This window comes from Haliotis rubra, unplaced genomic scaffold (genome assembly GCF_003918875.1).
Source record: "Haliotis rubra isolate DU_JTF1 unplaced genomic scaffold, ASM391887v1 Scf435, whole genome shotgun sequence".
NCBI lineage: Eukaryota > Metazoa > Mollusca > Gastropoda > Lepetellida > Haliotidae > Haliotis > Haliotis rubra.
Window position 1 is genome coordinate 495,800 of NW_025767119.1, and position 18,718 is coordinate 514,517.

Here is an 18,718-nt window from a genome sequence, read left to right on the forward strand (position 1 = left end):
ATGGCCACGTGACCGTGCGACACACGTTGTCGATGTACATTGCACTGCCTGCCTGTACTGTAGATAACGTCTGAGTATGGACATGGCAAGCCAGACCGTCGGTTATGTCTACCTTGTACTCCATGTCATCGTGTACAGGCCGAACGGGAGTGAATGAATGTGAACCTAAACATGTTCAAATCTAAACTGAGTGAGTGAATGAGTTTAGATTTACGCCGCTTTTAGCAATATTTCAGCAATTTCAAGGCGGGGTACACCAGCAATGGGCTTTACACATCGTGCCCATGTGGGGAATCGAACCCGGGTCTTCGGCATGACGAGCGAACGCTTTAACCATTAGGCCACCCACCGCCCCTTTGAACTGAAGATATACCTTTTTGAGAAAACATATAGTGTCTACGTTTCATTTCTGAGATGTTCGGAGAGCACTATTAATTGATTGCAAATGGCGCTATATCATCTTTTTTTGATGATGATGATGTTGATGATGATGATGATGATGTTGATGATGGTGTTGGTGGTGGTGGTGGTGGTGGTGGTGGTGGTGATGATGATGATGATGATGATGATGATGATGATGATGATGATGATGATGATGATGATGATGATGATGATGGTGATGATGTTTGGGCGAATACAGTTGTTTTGGACCCGTGAAGATCCGGGTTAGAATTGATCTTCAGTAACCCATGCTTGTCGTAAGAGGCAACGAACGGGATCGGGTGGACAGGCTCGCTGACTTGGTTGACACATGTTATCGTACCACAATTGCGATTCGATGCTGTTGATCACTGGATTGTCTGTTTCAGATTCGATTATTTACAGACCGCCTCCATACAGCTGGAATAGTGCTGAGTGCAGCCTGAATCTTAACTCACTCACTAACAGTTGTTTTATATGAATGTATGTCTGTTATGATTTGAATCGTATGATTGTACAACAAGGAGAGTTCTATGGATATACAACTTCTATGTTATTGATATGAGCGACGTTTCGTTGTAGCTACCAACACTGTTATCAGACAAGTGATGGTTGTATTTGTTTCGCAGCGTTCTGTGTGTTTCGTATTACTGTGTGTGTTTTGTTGTAATATATGCGTTTCATATGACGTGTTTCTTTAGTAGTGCACGTGTTTCGTAGTGCACGTGTTTCGTAGTTGTAAGTGGCCGTGAGTCGAAGGAAAATATGGATTGCACAGAGAAATATGTGTTGTGCAGCAATGCATTTTTGTGTAATGCGTATGTGTGCTTGTGTATGCGCCTACGGAAGTGATTGTGTATGCGTACATCAATATAAGCGTATGAGGATGTGAATGTGTATGCCTATCTATACTACTCACGCTTTGCTAAGGATCACAAAAATTCCCAACTTTACTAACACGTAGATTTATAATTTTAAATTGTATCCATTTAAAACTGAATAAATAATGAAATGGCAACACACCTTTAGGAAAACAGACACTTTGAGCTAACCGTATGCACTCGATACATGAGGAACCATAAAAATGGTTTTCATGGCACCAACCAACCATTTTTCAAATCATGGCACGGGCCGTTGACAAGTACACAACTCCTGTCAATAGCAGGTAGGGGATCCAGTGGCATACTGAAAACTGCGGAAACCTTGGATCCATGCTTACAATAGGCTTAGATATTTAAACCAAATTTGACCCGACATCATAGTTTTCTGTTGAATAAATACAGCAAAGTGTGAATAGTATATGTGCGTATGCGTACGTGTAATCGTATGTGTTAGTGTATGTGCATGAGTATGTGCTTGTAAGCGTAAGTTTATTTGTATGTGTTTGTGCACGTGTGTGTGCGTATGCCTATGAGTATGCGAATGCGAATGCGAATATGTGTATACATATGCATTATGTTTTACCACCCGTGAAGATCCGGGGTAGAATATAGGTCTTCAGCAACCCATGTGCTTGCCATAAAAGGCGACTATGCTTGTCGTAAGAGGCGACTAACGGGATCGGGTGGTCAGTTTCGCTGACTTGGTTGACACATGTCATCGGTTCCCAATTGCGCAGATCGATGCTCATGATGTTAATCACTGGATTGTCTGGTCTAGACTCGATTATTTACAGACCGCCGCCATATAGCTGGGATATTGCAGAGTGCGGCGTAAAACTAAACTCACTCACTCCCTCACTCATTATGTTTACCAGATGAATGATCTATATTGTCACGCAGGGAAGTGTCAGTGAGGTATATTGTAAGCATCACAATGTAAGGTGTATGTGTGCGTCTGACAGGCTAGATGATAACACACCGTCTGGGTGGCCACCTATCTTCACTTACATCAATGAAACTTTGGACATTTCGTGAAACTCACAACAGGAGATAAGAGGCCTTGATAACAAAGGTGTGAGCCGGTGAATACGATGATCGATAAAAATATAGGACACAGATGCAAAAGAATACCCAGTTTTGACTATCCCCAGGAACATTAATCCATTTGTTGTTAAGAGGAAAAGGGTTGTTATAAGTCTATAATGGATCTCTAAAGTCTTTACGACTGAAGATGTTCTACTGTACTATCACTGTGAGAAATGAGTGAGTGATTGAGTTTAGTTTTACGCCGCACTCAGCAACAGTCCAGCTATATGGCGGCGGTCTGTAAATAATCGAGTCTGGACCAGACAATGCAGTGGTCAACAGCATGAACATCGATCTACGCAATTGGAATACGACGACATGTGTCAACCAAATCCGCGAGCCTCTTATGAATAGCATGTTTTACTTAAGATCAATTCTAACCAGGATCTCCACGGGTCTACTGCCTCAATAACTGTTCCTGAGCACGTTGTCATGGTTGCTAATGTTTCGTTGTTGTTTTTTCATTCGTGTTTCAGTACATAATAGTAGATTTGTGTCGAAACCCACACATCCTCCAGGTGATCGATATCGTAATAATGCAGCAAAAAAGTGGACATGTATTGTTTCTTAGTTTTGTTAATCCTGTCATTTCTTTGCCAGGAGTATTTCATATCTCCACAGATAATATACTATTCATATTCACTGCTTTGTGTATGCACTATTTTGCAGAGAATGAGTATAGTTTTATGCATGAATATTGTTTTTTTAGCAATATTCCAGCAATATCAAGAAATACCAGAAATGGGCTCCACAATTTGTACCCATGCCGGGAATCAAACCCGGGTCTTCAGCGCGACGAGCGGTCGCTCTAACCATTAGGCTAACCCATCCCCTCTGTTTCACAGAGAAGTAAAGGTAGACATTTTTACATACAATGATTTAATGTCAACCTTTCTCAACCTTGTAGCATGCTTCTTATCATAACCTGAGTTTATCAGCTAGTACATTGTCCACGTAACCCGCAGCACACCCCCGTGATGTTTCATGTCGTTGCACATGCCGCTGATAGCGTTGATAAGAATGTTGTTATCATCTGTAAAAAAAAGTGACCTGTATTTCAATCTGCCTCTGAAATAAATACTTGCCGCCGTACAAGACGACTTCTGTAAGTTGATGTTTCCGAGTGATTCCAACTGGTCGACCGGGTAGGTACCGTTATATTGGACACTATCTATCACTCGTGCCGTGTCGCCTGTGTCGTAGACTGCTTGTCCGATGGTTTGGAGAGATTACATGACTCGCAAAGCAACGACAGTTTAACTATGTCAATGTACCTTGTACTGTTCTGTGTTAACACAGGATGAAGACAACTAGCTAGTGGTGGTCCGATTAATTGAAATAATCGAAGATTGGTCGTAGTGACTAAACGACCAAGCAATCGATCACAATTTCTCATAATCGAACACAAACAATTCTGGAACACTTGTTTTCATTAACAATATTTTTCACAAGGTTGGTTTTGTCTGTTACATTTCGTAAGCACTACAAGCTCGTTTCAAGTCATGATTGAATTTATCTTAAAGACTCCAAGAAATTTATGTTACTAACATACTAGTCATCCTTTAAAGATGTGACATTTTGCCCCCCACAAAAACCCAAAGAACTACTTGTTTTTTACCTTATTTTTATGTGCATTAACAAATTTCATAAATGATGCTAACCAATTATTTTCGATGATTGATCGGTAGTAATGAACCAATCATCAATTATCAGATTTTAACCAATTCCCAACACTACAACTAGCGCATTCATTAGGAGTTGAGGTGAGGTGAAATTGGGTTTAACGTCGTGCTTGAGAATATTTCGCTCATATGACGTCGTGCATGCGTGTGTATGTGTATGTGCGGCTGCTTGTACTAGCCCAGACTGAAGCTGGTTTTATAGTTCTAGCCCACTGAGATACCATGCCGCAGTGAAGCATGAATGCCCAACTCAGACACATTATACTGACTCCGAGCCACCAGTCTTTGTTGTACCCATTAATGCCGAGCGCCAGGCAGGGACCAACAAGCACCATATTTTAACGTCTTTTGGTATGACGCGGTCGGGGATCGAACCCGCGACCTTCCGCTCTCCGGGCGGACGCTCTAACCACTACACCACGGAGGCGGTCCATTCATTAGGAGAGTGAGTGAGTTTAGGTTTTGTGCCGCTTTCAGCAACATTCCAGCAACATCACGGCGGGGACACCAGAAATGGGCTTCACACATTGCACACATGTGGGGAATCGAACTGATTATCGTTCTGAAATTACCAATCTGGAAAACACGTGGAAATTTCGTTATGATCCTGGAAAACATGCGTGACAATTGTTAACATCATTCTGAAAAAAATATGTGTTTATAATTACCATTCTGAAAGAGTGAGTGAGTTAGTTGTGTTTTACGCCGCTTTAAGCAATCTTCCAGCAACATCACAGCGGGGTAACACCAGTAATGGGCCTCACACATTGTACCCATGTCGGGAACCAAACCCTTGCTTTCGGCGTGACGAGGGGACGCTTTAACCACTAGGCTAGCTAAACTCACTCACTCACTGAAGCACACGTTCAATTGTAAAGACCATTCTGAAAAGAATGTGCACTTATGATTATAAGTGCAAATATAATTACTATCTGGATGACACGTGCACATTAGGTTATCATTCTGGAAGACACGTGCAGTTGTATTCATCATTCTGGAAGACACGTACGTGCAGTTGTATTCATCATTCTGGAAGACACGTGCAGTTGTATTCATCATTCTGGAAGACACGTGCAGTTGTATTCATCATTCTGGAAGACACATACGTGCAGTTGTATTCATCATTCTGGAAGACACGTGCAGTTGTATTCATCATTCTGGAAGACACGTACGTGCAGTTGTATTCATCATTCTGGAAGACACGTGCAGTTGTATTCATCATTCTGGAAGCCAGTGTACAAATCAACAAAATCCAATACCAGGTTTCGTGTTGCAAATATTATATATTTTTCGTTCCCTATGAATTAATATATACATCAGTGCCTCAGTTCGTATGCAAACCACCCAAGTACACGTCAAGGTCAATGTTGGTCACCTACATTTTCTGTCACCAGCATATAATTCTTTTCATACAGCAACGTTATAAACCAGAGATTTGGATAATTGTGAGTCATAGTATCCCGCTGGTATAGGTCGTTACTCACTTCATAAAAACCTGGTTTGTTTGGTCCAGACTCGAACATGCCCATGCTCCGTCTTCAGCTTTAATATTACTGAGTGCAACAGTCTTCAGCAACATGGAGAAATTGCCATACACGTGTCAGAACGTTACCATCAACATAGTTGCCCTTCTGCATCAGGTAAAAAGATGAAGACGGTGTTGCTGCTGCTGCTGACGCTGGGGGTAGTAAGAGGAACCTACGACAACACGGTATGCGACACGGGGAGCACCCCGCCACCAGGTAACATGGATACTGTCTTACACAAGCTTTACACGCGGGCCAAGTAATATCAGTCTATAGAGGTCTCGCAGATAAATAGCTTTGAGTCGATGTTGAAGGGACCTTGGTAAATATTTCGAGTTATCCGATGTTCCGCGCGACCGAAAATGATAAATGAAAAAGCTTACGAATAAACCAAACGTTTTCCTTCGAGACAATCGTATGTTCGAGACATCAGTGTTCGACACAATGGAGCTTGACAGTATTTTACAATAATATATTTCCAAATTACTGGAAAATCATTGTTTGATTGCAAAAAGATGAAGCACTGATCGAGGAAAGACAGTTTGTCTCTCACACACATTTCAGGGACCAGCCTAGGTTTTCGTAATTACTGAAGGACGCAAATTAAAGGTGACTCCCCTCACCCACACCTCCACCCATTCATCAAATCATTGGGGGCGGTGGGGTAGCCTAGTGGTCAAAGCGTTCGCTCGTCGTGCCGAAGACCCGGGTTCGATTCCCCACATGGGTTCAATGTGTGAAGCCCGTTTCTGGTGTCCCCCGCCGTGATATTGCTTGAATATTGCTAAAAGCGGCGTAAAAACATACTCACTCACTCACTCATCAAATCATCGTGACGTGTATTTGGATGATTATTGCTGTCAATATATTCCCCTTGTATAACAGATACAATGTACTTTTTATGAAAACATCAGAAATATGTAAAACTAGATAAAACAATGAAATATAAAATAACCCGCACTGTACGTTAACGTGACGAGACTTCGTAATGAGTACATATCAGTCAGAGCTGGGATGATAACACCTGTTATCATCCCGTCAGTCAGGTCTTAACGTGACTCCTTCTCTATCTAGGTTGTTAAGTTCAAATAATACTTACAGTAATCTACGTTAACAACGAACACCCTTGTAACGATGAGACGGATGTAACGAATGAATTGCATTTATTTATTTATCTATTTTTTTTATTTATTTATTTATTTATTTATTTATTTATTTATTTATTTATTTATTTATTTATTTATTTATTTATTTATTTATTTATTTATTTATTTATTTATTTATTTATTTATTTATTTATTTATTTATTTATTTATTTATTTATTTATTTATTTGTTTGTTTATTTATTTCATGTTTCATCTTTCCACATCAGTTTTGGCCCCCAGTTTATTGTAATACATCACTTCTACCCAGTGTTTCCGTTCTCTGGAATATACCGGATTTGGGGCTGTACAAATTGCCCAGGACCGATAAATCTGGAGGCAATCGGTCACCGAGTCCGGTAAAATATCCAGACTAATTTTGCCTTGCTTAAAATATTACCGAAATTAAAATAAAATCGCTCAAATAATCCTCTAATAATAGAATCGGCGATTACCATTTTCGTGTGAGATGAGGTTTCCTTCTAAATTCATTATATTACGCGCAATGGATTGCTCAGTTTGAGAGTCTTTGGGAAAGATCGCTGTGTTTTGTACTTCGAAACGTCACTTTAATTACTGTTGTCACGGGAAATAATAACAATGTTATCCGATCGTTTAAATACGTCGAAGTGGCAAGCGGAAAGCAGACAACGCTCTCCACGTTTTTGGAGGTAAACGCAAGTTTTCGGCTAATGAGGATGACAAAACAAACAACACTTAGGGCCTAAATAGGTCAAGTTCAAGTGGCAATTTATAAACTTCAAAACTAAAACCTAGTAAATTATGGAAATTTAATCCAAACTGACCGGTAGATTTCATGCAGGACCGGTAAATCAGAAGGTCGGTGGGCACGGTTTCCCTGTAGTCCCCATGAATCTTGTTCCCTAGTTAATTATACATATCCATTTTCTGCTATTTTGCCTCTTTCTCCCGGACCGGGGTAGGTCCTCAGCCGATGCCTCCCCAGCTTCCGCCGACGTTCGAGGTCCACATCGAGTGTATCTTCGTAGACCAGAACATGTCTTTGGAGGTGCACGAATGGTTCGACTACAGCATCAACATGGGCGTGATACAACAGACGACGAAGGGATCGACGTTCTACGGCTACTTCGACTACAACAACAACCAGTTCATCCGGATATATCCCTTTACTAGTAAGATGATAGATGGGGGCGGTTGGGTAGCCTAGTGGTTAAAGCGTTCGCTCCTCACGCCGAAGACGCGGGTTCGATTCCCCACATGGATACAATGTGTGAAGCCCATTTCTGTTGTCCCCTGCCGTGATATTGCTCGAATATTGCTAAAGGCGGCGTAAAACTAAGCTCACTTACTCACTCACTCTGTCGATAGATCGCTAAAAAGGGTCTGTTTTCACTTATGTTTGTTTGTGGGGCGGTGGGGTAGCCTAGTGGTTAAAGCGTTCGCTCGTCACGCCGAAGACCCGGGTTCGAATCCCCACATGTGTACATTGTGTGAAGCTCATTTCTGGTGTCCCCCGCCGTGATATTGCTGGAATATTGCTAAAAGCGGCGTAAAACCAAACTCACTCACTATGTTTGTTTCTTGTTTAACGTTACGAGCAATGATCAATCTACGTGATGGAGGCTTGAAAATGGTGAGTGAGACAACTGACTATAGTTTAACGCCGCTTTTAGCATTAGTCTAGTAATATCGAGGCGGGAGAGACCAGAAAAGGGCGTCACACATTTCATCCATGTGGGGAATTGAACACAGGTCTTCCCGGGCTTGACAATGGACCAGACATGCCGGTGATTTATCGTGAATCGGATTGGTTGGGTAGCTTTGCGGTTAAAGCGTTCGTTCCTCATGTCGGATATCGCTGGAATATTGCTAAAAACCGCGTAAAATTAAACTCAAATACACTCGTTGCGAATCACCATTATAGATACGCGCACACGTATTCAGACCGTATGTATGGCTAGTGGATAGAGTGTCTGTCTTCAGAGAGGACGGTCGGTGGTTCGAACCGCGTTATACTTACATACTTTTGCGGAAAGTATTTGGTGCACGATGCTCTGCATTAAGGACACAGAATGGGTATAAAACCTAAAATGGCCGGTTCGGTGTGATGGGTCCACATTCATTTAATATCGTGGTATCGTACTGGGTTCTGTTCTCTTGACCACACTTGGTACTGCTTGTCAAGCGCAGACTGTCAGGTGCTCCCTGTTTCCAGACGACATACCATATGTGTCAACTGATATGCTGATAGGCTCAGCTGATATGTATTTCCTTATATGGCTGCTGTCTGTAAATAATCAAGCCTGGATCAGACAATCCAGTGATCAACAGCATGAGCATCGATCTACACAACTGGGATAGGATGACATGTGTCAACCAAGTCAGCGAGCCTGACCACTCGATCCAGTTAGTCGCCTCTGACGACACGCATGGGTCACTGAAGAACAATCTCTAACCGGATCTTCACGGGTCGGTTTTCTAATAATATACAGTATTAGCATGTGTGCTATTTAGACTTGTTCAATCGCCAGGTACATTGATACTGGTTGGGAAGTGTCAATCGCGAACTAAAACAATATCCACTCACTGACGATTCAATGTTTCTGTACAGAGACATGTTACGTCACGGACATATCCGAAGCCACCCAGCGCTTCCTGTTCGGGTTCAAGCCGAACGGACAGGGGGAGCACATCTACACAGCGGCAGGTGCGCTTCATTTCTCCGGGACCGGCGTGAACGAGGTCAACCTTGGGCCGGACACTGTCCGAGGCATCAACGTCCAGAAATGGCACTCTTGTCAGTACTGGCAGAACATGGATGCCACAATGAATGTCACGTGGTACTTCTCAGGTACGTTACAAGATGGTCATTGGTGTGAAGTAAAGTGGTCATTGGTGTCCAGTAAAGTGGTCATTAGTGTCCATTAAGGTGGTCATTGGTGTCCAGTAAGATGGTATTTAGTGTCCAGTGTCCAGTTAGATGGTCCAGTAAAGTGGTCATTGGTGTCCAGTAAAGTGGTCATTGGTGTCCAGTAAGGTGGTCATTAGTGTCCATTAAGGTGGTCATTGGTGTCCAGTAAGATGGTATTTAGTGTCCAGTGTCCAGTTAGATGGTCCAGTAAAGTGGTCATTGGTGTCCAGTAAAGTGGTCATTGGTGTCCAGTAAGGTGGTCATTAGTGTCCATTAAGGTGGTCATTGGTGTCCAGTAAGATGGTATTTAGTGTCCAGTGTCCAGTTAGATGGTCCAGTAAAGTGGTCATTGGTGTCCAGTAAAGTGGCCAATGTTGTTCAGTAAGATGGTCATTAGTGTCCAGTAAGATGGTCCAGTAAAGTGGTCTTTGGTGTCCAGTAAGGTGGTCATTGGTATCCAGTCCGATAGCCATTGGTGTCCAGTCTCCAGTAAGATGGTCCAGTAAAGTGGTCATTGTTGTCCAGTAAAGTGGTCATTGGTGTCCAGTAAGGTGGTCATTAGTGACCATTAAAGTGGTCATTGGTGTCCAATATGGTGGTCATTTGTGTCCAGTAGAGTGATACTTGGTGTTCAGTAAGGTGGTCATTGGTGTCCAGTAAGGTGGTCATTGGTGTCTAGCAAGGTGGTCATTGATGTCCGTGAGGTGGACATTGGTGTCCATTAAGGTGGACTTTGGTGTCCAGCAAGGTGGTCATTAGTGTCCAGGCAAGGTGGTCATTGGTGTCCAGCATGGTGGTCATTGGTGTCCACTCTGTCATAGGCCAGTGTAGTCGTAACAAATGCAGTCGGTAAGTTTGGTCCAATATCTGGAGACATTAAAGCTTGCAGTATGCGGACAAACCTTTTGTAAACCTTTTTAACGATCTGAGCAATATTCCAGCTACATATTGGCGGACTGTAAATGATCGGGTCTGACCAGACAATCCTGTGATTGATATCATGTGTGTAAATTTAGATTACTTAGCAGTTAATGTACGATCACATACATCAGCAAAGTAAGCAAACCTGACCCCTTGATCCCTCGGTCTCCTGTCACGACAACCTGGGTTGTAGTCTGTCTCACAGTCCCTGAACCACATTAATTTCCCTACTGCCAAGCCCTCTCTGCAGTGCTAAAGCCCTAAATAAAGCAGATTTCCTCAGGTTCAGGGTTGAATCTCTGGGCTCCTTTTCGATATTAATGGGCTTTGTTTGTTACCATCAAAATTATATATATTCAGAGACTAAGCCTTAGTCTACCTGGGTTGCTGAGGACCAAACGTTTTGATCTACCTCTGATTTTCGACGAATCATAAACAATATCTGCAAAAGAGGATTTCATATTGGTTTCATTTGAGAAGAGATTGGCCAAGAAAATTCAGGGGAGGTCAAAACGAGGTTGAGGTCAAAGAATGACCATTAAGTGACCTGGTCTGGTTACTCTTGGACTGTCCCTAATTCTCATCCTACGTAATGCGGACCTACAGATATAACTTGTGCTGTTTATAGATGATAGGACGTTTCGGTACAGATTCTTGTATCGTTGTCAAGCAGGTATGAATCAAGTAGAAAACGGGGTTACATCAAGTATATATGTAGTATATAACTAATAAAAACAAGAAGATAATTGAGAAGTACAGTAACAATGTGAAGACAAGGGATTATATATGTAGAAGCCAGCGGGATATACGGAGCGTTAACGTTAGAGGTGGAACATTCTTACACAAGCAGTTCGGGTTGATTGGTGAGTACGATGAACTCGTATGCACCGGGGGTGGAATAAACATCTCTATTGATCATGGGTCGGTGTCATTTGATGTGGATGGCTTCGGTTAATTTTCGTTTGGTAAAGTCAGGTTGTTCAGTAGCCGGTATTGTGAGCTCTGTCCAGTTGATTTGATAATTGGGGTTTGTTTGAATATGTTCTCAGATAACTGATTTGTTGTCGGATTTGTGTGTTTAATCTGACTATTCCTTTCTCTATCAAGGTCCGTGTTTGATGGTGGGTGCCATGCTAACTTGTGTTATGTTTTACTCTTGAATCAGACCCAGACACGTGGGACATGGCCTTAAATATTCCGGATGTGCCGGTCCGAGCACGCGTGATAGGGAAGGTGGGGACACAGGCAGGTGGCCCCGCCCACTCCTTCAACCACATCTACGACTTTATACACTTCAAGAACTACATTGAGACTCCAAACGCATTTGAGGTAGGTATGGAGGACAGGTCATGTGCTGGCAATTTGGTAGTTACAAATTATCGTTACGTAACCTTGTGGAACCATATCTTCAAATGTAACCACGTCCGTGCACCAGTGAACAGATTGTCTGCTAGGAGAGCGGCAGTCGGTGGTTGCTAGGAGAGCGGCAGTCGGTGGTTGCAAGGAGAGCGACAGTCGGTGGTTGTTAGGAGAGCGGCATTCAGTGATTGCTAGGGGATCGGTAGTCGGTGGTTGCTTGGAGAGAGGCAGTCAGTGGTTGCGAGGAGAGCGCCAGTCAGTGGTTGCTAGTTGATCGGCAGTCGGTGGCTGCTAGGAGAGCGGCAGTAGGTGGTTGCTATGGGATCGGCAGTCAGTGGTTCTTAGAAGAGCGGCAGTCGGTGGTTGCTGGGAGAGCGGCAGTCAGTGGTTGCTAGGGGAGCGGCAGTAGGTGGTTGCTAGTAGAGCGGCAGTCGGTGGTTGCTGGGAGAGCGGCAGTCGGTGGTTGCTAGTAGAGCGGCAGTCGGTGGCTGCTAGGAGAGCGGCAGTCGGTGGTTGCTAGTAGAGCGGCAGTCGGTGGCTGCTAGGAGAGCGGCAGTCGGTGGTTGCTAGTACAGCGGCAGTCGATGGTTGCTAGTAGAGCGGCAGTCGGTGGTTGCTAGGAGAGCGGCAGTCGGTGGTTGCTAGTACAGCGGCAGTCGGTGGTTGCTAGGAGAGCGGCAGTCGGTGGTTGCTAGATGATCGGCAATCGGTGGTTGGTGGTTGCTGGGAGGGCGGCAGTCGGTGGTTGCTAGGACAGCGGCAGTTGGCGGTTGGTGGTTGTTAGGGGAGCGGCAGTCGGTGGTTGCTAGATGAGCGGCAGTCGGTGGTTGCTAGTACAGCGGCAGTCGGTGGTTGCTAGTAGAGCGGCAGTCGGTGGTTGCAGGGAGAGCGGCAGTCGGTGGTTGCTAGTAGAGCGGCAGTCGGTGGTTGCTAGGGGAGCGGCAGTCGGTGGTTGGTGGTTGCTGGGAGAGCGGCAATCGGTGGTTGCAGGGAGAGCGGCAGTCGGTGGTTGCTAGTAGAGCGGCGGTCGGTGGTTGCTAGGAGAGCGGCAGTCGGTGGTTGGTGGTTGCTAGTACAGCGGCAGTCGGTGGTTGCTAGTAGAGCGGCAGTCGGTGGTTGCTAGGAGAGCGGCAGTCGGTGGTTGCTAGGAGAGCGGCAGTCGGTGGTTGCTAGGAGAGCGGCAGTCGGGGTTGCTAGTAGAGCGGCAGTCGGTGGTTGCTAGATGATCGGCAGTCGGTGGTTAGTGGTTGCTGGGAGAGCGGCAGTCGGTGGTTGCAGGGAGAGCGGCAGACGGTGGTTGCTAGTAGAGCGGCAGTCGGTGGTTGCAGGGAGAGCGGCAGTCGGTGGTTGCTAGTAGAGCGGCAGTCGGTGGTTGCTAGGGGAGCGGCAGTCGGTGGCTGCTAGATGATCGGCAGTCGATGGTTGCTAGTAGAGCGGCAGTCGGTGGTTGGTGGTTGCTGGGAGAGCGGCAGTCGGTGGTTGCTAGGAAAGCGGCGAGCAACGGTTAATGGTTGTTAGGGGAGCGGCAGTCGGTGGTTGCTAGATGATCGGCAGTCATTGGTCTCTAGGAGAGCGGCAGTCGGTGGTTGCTAGTAGAGCGGCAGTTGGTGGTTGCTAGGGAAGCGGCAGTCGGTGGTTGCTAGGAGAGCGGCAGTCGGTGGTTGCTAGTAGAGCGGCAGTCGTGGTTGCTAGTAGAGCGGCAGTCGGTGGTTGCTAGGGAGCCGCAGTCGGTGGCTGCTAGATGATCGGCAGTCGATGGTTGCTAGTAGAGCGGCAGTCGGTGGTTGGTGGTTGCTGGGAGAGCGGCAGTTGGTGGTTGCTAGGAAAGCGGCGAGCAACGGTTAATGGTTGTTAGGGGAGCAGCAGTCGGTGGTTGCTAGATGATCGGCAGTCATTGGTTTGCTAGTCGGTGGTTGCTAGTAGCGGCAGTCGGTGGTTGCTAGTAGAGCGGCAGTCGGTGGTTGCAGGGAGAGCGGCAGTCGGTGGTTGGTAGGCAGAGCGGCAGTCGGTGGTTGCTAGTAGAGCGGCAGTCGGTGGTTGCTGGGAGAGCGGCAGTTGGTGGTTGCTAGGAAAGCGGCAGTCAACGGTTAATGGTTGTTGCGGTTGGCAGCAGCAGTCGGTGGTTGCTAGATGATCGGCAGTCATTGGTCTCTAGGAGAGCGGCAGTCGGTGGTTGCTAGTAGAGCGGCAGTCGGTGGCGGCAGTCGGTGGTTGCTAGGAGAGCGGCAGTCGGTGGTTGGTTGCTAGGAGAGCGGCAGTCGGTGGTTGCTAGTAGAGCGGCAGTCGGTGGTTGCTGGTTGCTAGCGCGCAGTCGGTGGTTGCTAGGAGAGAGCGGCAGTCAGTTAGTACAGCGGCAGTCGGTGGTTGCTAGGAGAGCGGCAGTCGGTGGTTGCTAGTTGATCGGCAGTCGGCAGTCGGTGGTTGCTAGAGAGCGGCAGTCGGTGGTTGCCAGTAGAGCGGCAGTCGGTGGTTGCTAGTAGAGCGGCAGTCGGTGGTTTGCTAGGAGCGGCAGCGGCAGTCGGTGGTTGCTGGTAGAGCGGCAGTCGGTGGTTGCTAGTAGAGCGGCAGTCGGTGGTTGCTAGGAGAGCGGCAGTCGGTGGTTGCTGTACAGCGGCAGAGCGGCAGTGTGGTCTAGGGAGAGCGGCAGTCGGTGGTTGCTAGAGCGGCAGTCATTGGTCTGGCTGCTAGGAGAGCGGCAGTCGGTGGTTGCTAGTAGAGCGGCAGTCGGTGGTTGGTGGTTGCTAGGAGAGCGGCAGTCGGTGGTTGCTAGATGATCGGCAGTCGGTGGTTGCTGGTTGCTAGGAGAGCGGCAGTCGGTGGTTGCTAGAGAGCGGCAGTCGGTGGTTGCTAGGAGAGCGGCAGTCGGTGGTTGCTAGATGAGTAGAGCGGCAGTCGGTGGTTGCTGGGAGAGCGGCAGTCGGTGGTTGGTGGTTATTGGTACAGCGAGTCGGTGGTTGGCGGCAGTCGGTGGTTGGTGGTTGCTAGAGCGGCAGTCGGTGGTTGCTAGTAGAAGCGGCAGTCGGTGGTTGCTAGGACAGCGGCAGTCGGTGGTTGCTAGGATGATCGGCAGTCGGTGGTTGCTAGTAGATCGGCAGTCGGTGGTTGGGTTGGTGGTTGCTGGGAGAGCGGCAGTCGGTGGTTAGATGATCGGCAGTCGGTGGTTTGCTAGTAGAGCGGCAGTCGGTGGTTGCTAGGGGAGCGGCAGTCGGTGGTTGGTGGTTGCTGGGAGAGCGGCAGTCGATGGTTGCTAGGAGAACGGCAGTCGGTGGTTGCTAGTAGAGCGGCAGTCGGTGGTTGCTAGTAGAGCGGCAGTTGGTGGTTGCTAGGGAAGCGGCAGTCGGTGGTTGCTAGGAGAGCGGCAGTCGGTGGTTGCTAGTAGAGCGGCAGTCGTGGTTGCTAGTAGAGCGGCAGTTGGTGGTTGCTAGGGGAGCCGCAGTCGGTGGCTGCTAGATGATCGGCAGTCGATGGTTGCTAGTAGAGCGGCAGTCGGTGGTTGGTGCTGGGAGAGCGGCAGTCGGTGGTTGCTAGGAAAGCGGCGAGCAAAGCGGCGGTTAATGGTTGTTAGGGGAGCAGCAGTCGGTGGTTGCTAGATGATCGGCAGTCATTGGTCTCTAGGAGAGCGGCAGTCGGTGGTTGCTAGTAGAGCGGCAGTCGGTGGTTGCTAGGAGAGCGGCAGTCGGTGGTTGCTAGTAGAGCGGCAGTCGGTGGTTGCTAGGAGCGGCAGTCGGTGGTTGCTAGTAGAGCGGCAGTCGGTGGTTGCTAGTAGAGCGGCAGTCGGTGGCTGCTAGATGATCGGCAGTCGGTGGTTGCTAGTAGAGCGGCAGTCGGTGGTTGGTGGTTGCTGGGAGAGCGGCAGTCGGTGGTTGCTAGGAAAGCGGCGAGCAACGGTTAATGGTTGTTAGGGGAGCAGCAGTCGGTGGTAGCTAGAGGATCGGCAGTCATTGGTCTCTAGGAGAGCGGCAGTCGGTGGTCTCTAGGAGAGCGGCAGTCGGTGGTTGCAGGGAGAGCGGCAGTCGGTGGTCTCTAGGAGAGCGGCAGTTGGTGGTTGCTAGCGGCAGTCGATGGTTGCTAGTAGAGCGGCAGTCGGTGGTTGCTGGTTGCTGGGAGAGCGGCAGTCGGTGGTTGCTAGGAAAGCGGCGAGCAACGGTTAATGGTTGTTAGGGGAGCAGCAGTCGGTGGTCGCTAGATGATCGGCAGTCGGTGGTCTGCTAGTACAGCGGCAGTCGGTGGTTGCTAGTACAGCGGCAGTCGGTGGATTGTGGTTGCTGGGAGAGCGGCAGTCGGTGGTCTCTAGGAGAGCGGCAGTCGGTGGTTGCTAGTACAGCGGCAGTCGGTGGTTGCTAGTACAGCGGCAGTCGGTGGATTGTGGTTGCTGGGAGAGCGGCAGTCGGTGGTTGCTAGATGATCGACAGTCATTGGTCTCTAGGAGAGCGGCAGTCGATGGTTGCTAGTAGAGCGGCAGTCGGTGGTTTGTGGTTGCTGGGAGAGCGGCAGTCGGTGGTTGCTAGATGATCGGCAGTCATTGGTCTCTAGGAGAGCGGCAGTCGGCGGTTGCTAGTAGAGCGGCAGTCGGTGGTTGCTAGGGGAGCGGCAGTCGGTGGCTGCTAGATGATCGGCAGTCGATGGTTGCTAGGAGAGCGGCAGTCGGTGGTTGGTGGTTGCTGGGAGAGCGGCAGTCGTTGGTTGCTAGAAAAGCGGCGAGCAACGGTTAATGGTTGCTAGGGGAGCAGCAGTCGGTGTTGCTAGATGATCGGCAGTCATTGGTCTCTAGGAGAGCGGCAGTCGATAGTTGCTAGTAGAGCGGCAGTCGGTGGTTTGTGGTTGCTGGGAGAGCGGCAGTTGGTGGTTGCTAGCGGCAGTCGATGGTTGCTAGTAGAGCGGCAGTCGGTGGTTGCTGGTTGCTGGGAGAGCGGCAGTCGATAGTTGCTAGGAAAGCGGCGAGCAACGGTTAATGGTTGCTAGGGGAGCGGCAGTCGGTGGTTGCTAGGAGATCGGCAATTAATGGTCTCTAGGAGAGCGGCAGTCGATGGTTGCTAGAAGAGCGAAAGTTGCTGGTTGCTAGGAGAGCGGCAGTTTACACATATGTGTAAATATTTAAGGAAACATGCATGATCATATTGACAGTAAAGCTTATGCTTGCAAAAAGTATGCCGACTGATATAATAAACTGGCTGAAGTACTGTTAAACGCAACTGAAGGGCGCTGGGAACGAACCAAGTCCCTGTAGGCATTGGCGCATGACGAGGCACACGCTAATTAGTACCAAAAATAAAGAAAGCAAGCGAGTGACCTATTCCTGTTGCAGATTATCCCTGGTTGTACTCAACGTTGCGTCATACCAAATGACCTTAAAAGTTGGTACTTGTTACTGCCCTGCCTGGCGCTCACTCACTATTATCCCAAGCTATGACAATCGTAGCAAATACACGTAATTTGTTATACACTGAAGGGGAACCCCAGCAATGTCCAGCAGTGCAGCGGCGTACCCACACTCCTGCACAGCGATGACTTAACATAACATCACTGCCACAGGCTAATTTGCATATCACGTGACCGGACTTTTCTCTTGTTTGTAATCAAACGCGCATATTCATAATAAGAAGAGACTGGACTCACGAAAGCTTTTCGGCGGTCTCTTCATAATGTTTTACATTGTTACATATATATTCTTCCACAACTGCGACAGTAAGGTCTATGGCAGTACATATTTTGATATCAAACTGGCTGCATCGTTTGCTCTCCATCAGCTTCGATGACAGAACGTGGAGCCGTACAACCTATGTAAACAAAAGGATCGCTACGCAAATCGAAATAGTGTTACATGTTTTAGGATATTTTCTCAATGAAACTAAACCATTCTATCAAAGATGTTTACTTAGTTGTGTAGACTCGTCAAAAATAAAAGAGTTGAGAAATATGTAAATTATATTGAATGGACGGAGCAAGATGTGACGAATCGTCACATTTTTCTGGCCTGTGGAAGAGATACTATGCTGGCTTGCCGCATGGAACTCTGGGTAGAAGAGTGCGGCGTACCGGGACATTAGGAACAAGCTATGAGAGACTGAACGAAAACTTCATTATCCGTCAGATATTGGTATCTTTCTCCATGTTCAGTGGAATTCATTACACATGTTATATATGGGATAGTTACACTTTCTCAGTTAAATAGTAAAGTAAAGATTCCCATGCCACCCGGGATTCGAACCCACACCCTCAGGGTCTGACATGTAATCAAAAGCACCCTGACTATGAGAGTGTGGGTTGATCACCTTCTAAACGGCATTGTGTGTTCAAATACCTTCACAAATTCCTTTTCACCCTATTAATCAAGAATTTAATTTAATCGGATTTAAGAACTATGTACACATAGGTTCAATTTGTGAAGCTCATTTCTGATGTCCCCGGCCGTGATATTGCTCGACTATTGCTAAAAGCGGCGTAAAAAACTAAACTATTGCTAAGTGAAGCTAAGAGGCCTAAAACTAAACTCATTCACTATTAATCAATAAATCGACATATGATCCCTGAAATATCAACAAACATACCTTCAACGGTTGCATGTTTTCTTCAAGCTTGTTTTAATAGGTTATATTCGCTAATAGGTCTATCAGATATACAACCTCGGCTTGTATTCAAAACATGATATTTGGCAGAATTGTGTCCCGTAGGAGTGCCAGGATCAGGCGACCATGGGTTTGAATCTTTTATTTTATTTTTTATTATAGGATATTTATATAGCACACATATCCACGCACTAGTGCATGCTCAAGGCGTTGGTATTTTTTCCCTCGATCATTGGATGTC

General features: G+C 47.0%; 1 protein-coding gene across 2 annotated transcripts in view; it reads left to right on the forward strand.

Moving 5' to 3' along the window:
* The first annotated feature begins 3,405 nt into the window (after positions 1-3,405).
* Positions 3,406-18,718, forward strand: part of LOC124289196 — a 33,302-nt gene continuing 17,989 nt past the window's right edge. The window contains exons 1-5 of one of the 2 annotated variants that reach the window (XM_046725800.1): positions 3,406-3,532; positions 5,710-5,811; positions 7,683-7,892; positions 9,332-9,571; positions 11,718-11,881. In XM_046725800.1, coding sequence (XP_046581756.1) covers positions 5,718-5,811; positions 7,683-7,892; positions 9,332-9,571; positions 11,718-11,881 — 708 coding nt within the window. In that variant the 5' untranslated portion in view covers positions 3,406-3,532; positions 5,710-5,717. The remainder of the gene's footprint in view (positions 3,533-5,709; positions 5,812-7,682; positions 7,893-9,331; positions 9,572-11,717; positions 11,882-18,718) is intronic. The other variant, XM_046725802.1, reaches the window with a different exon arrangement.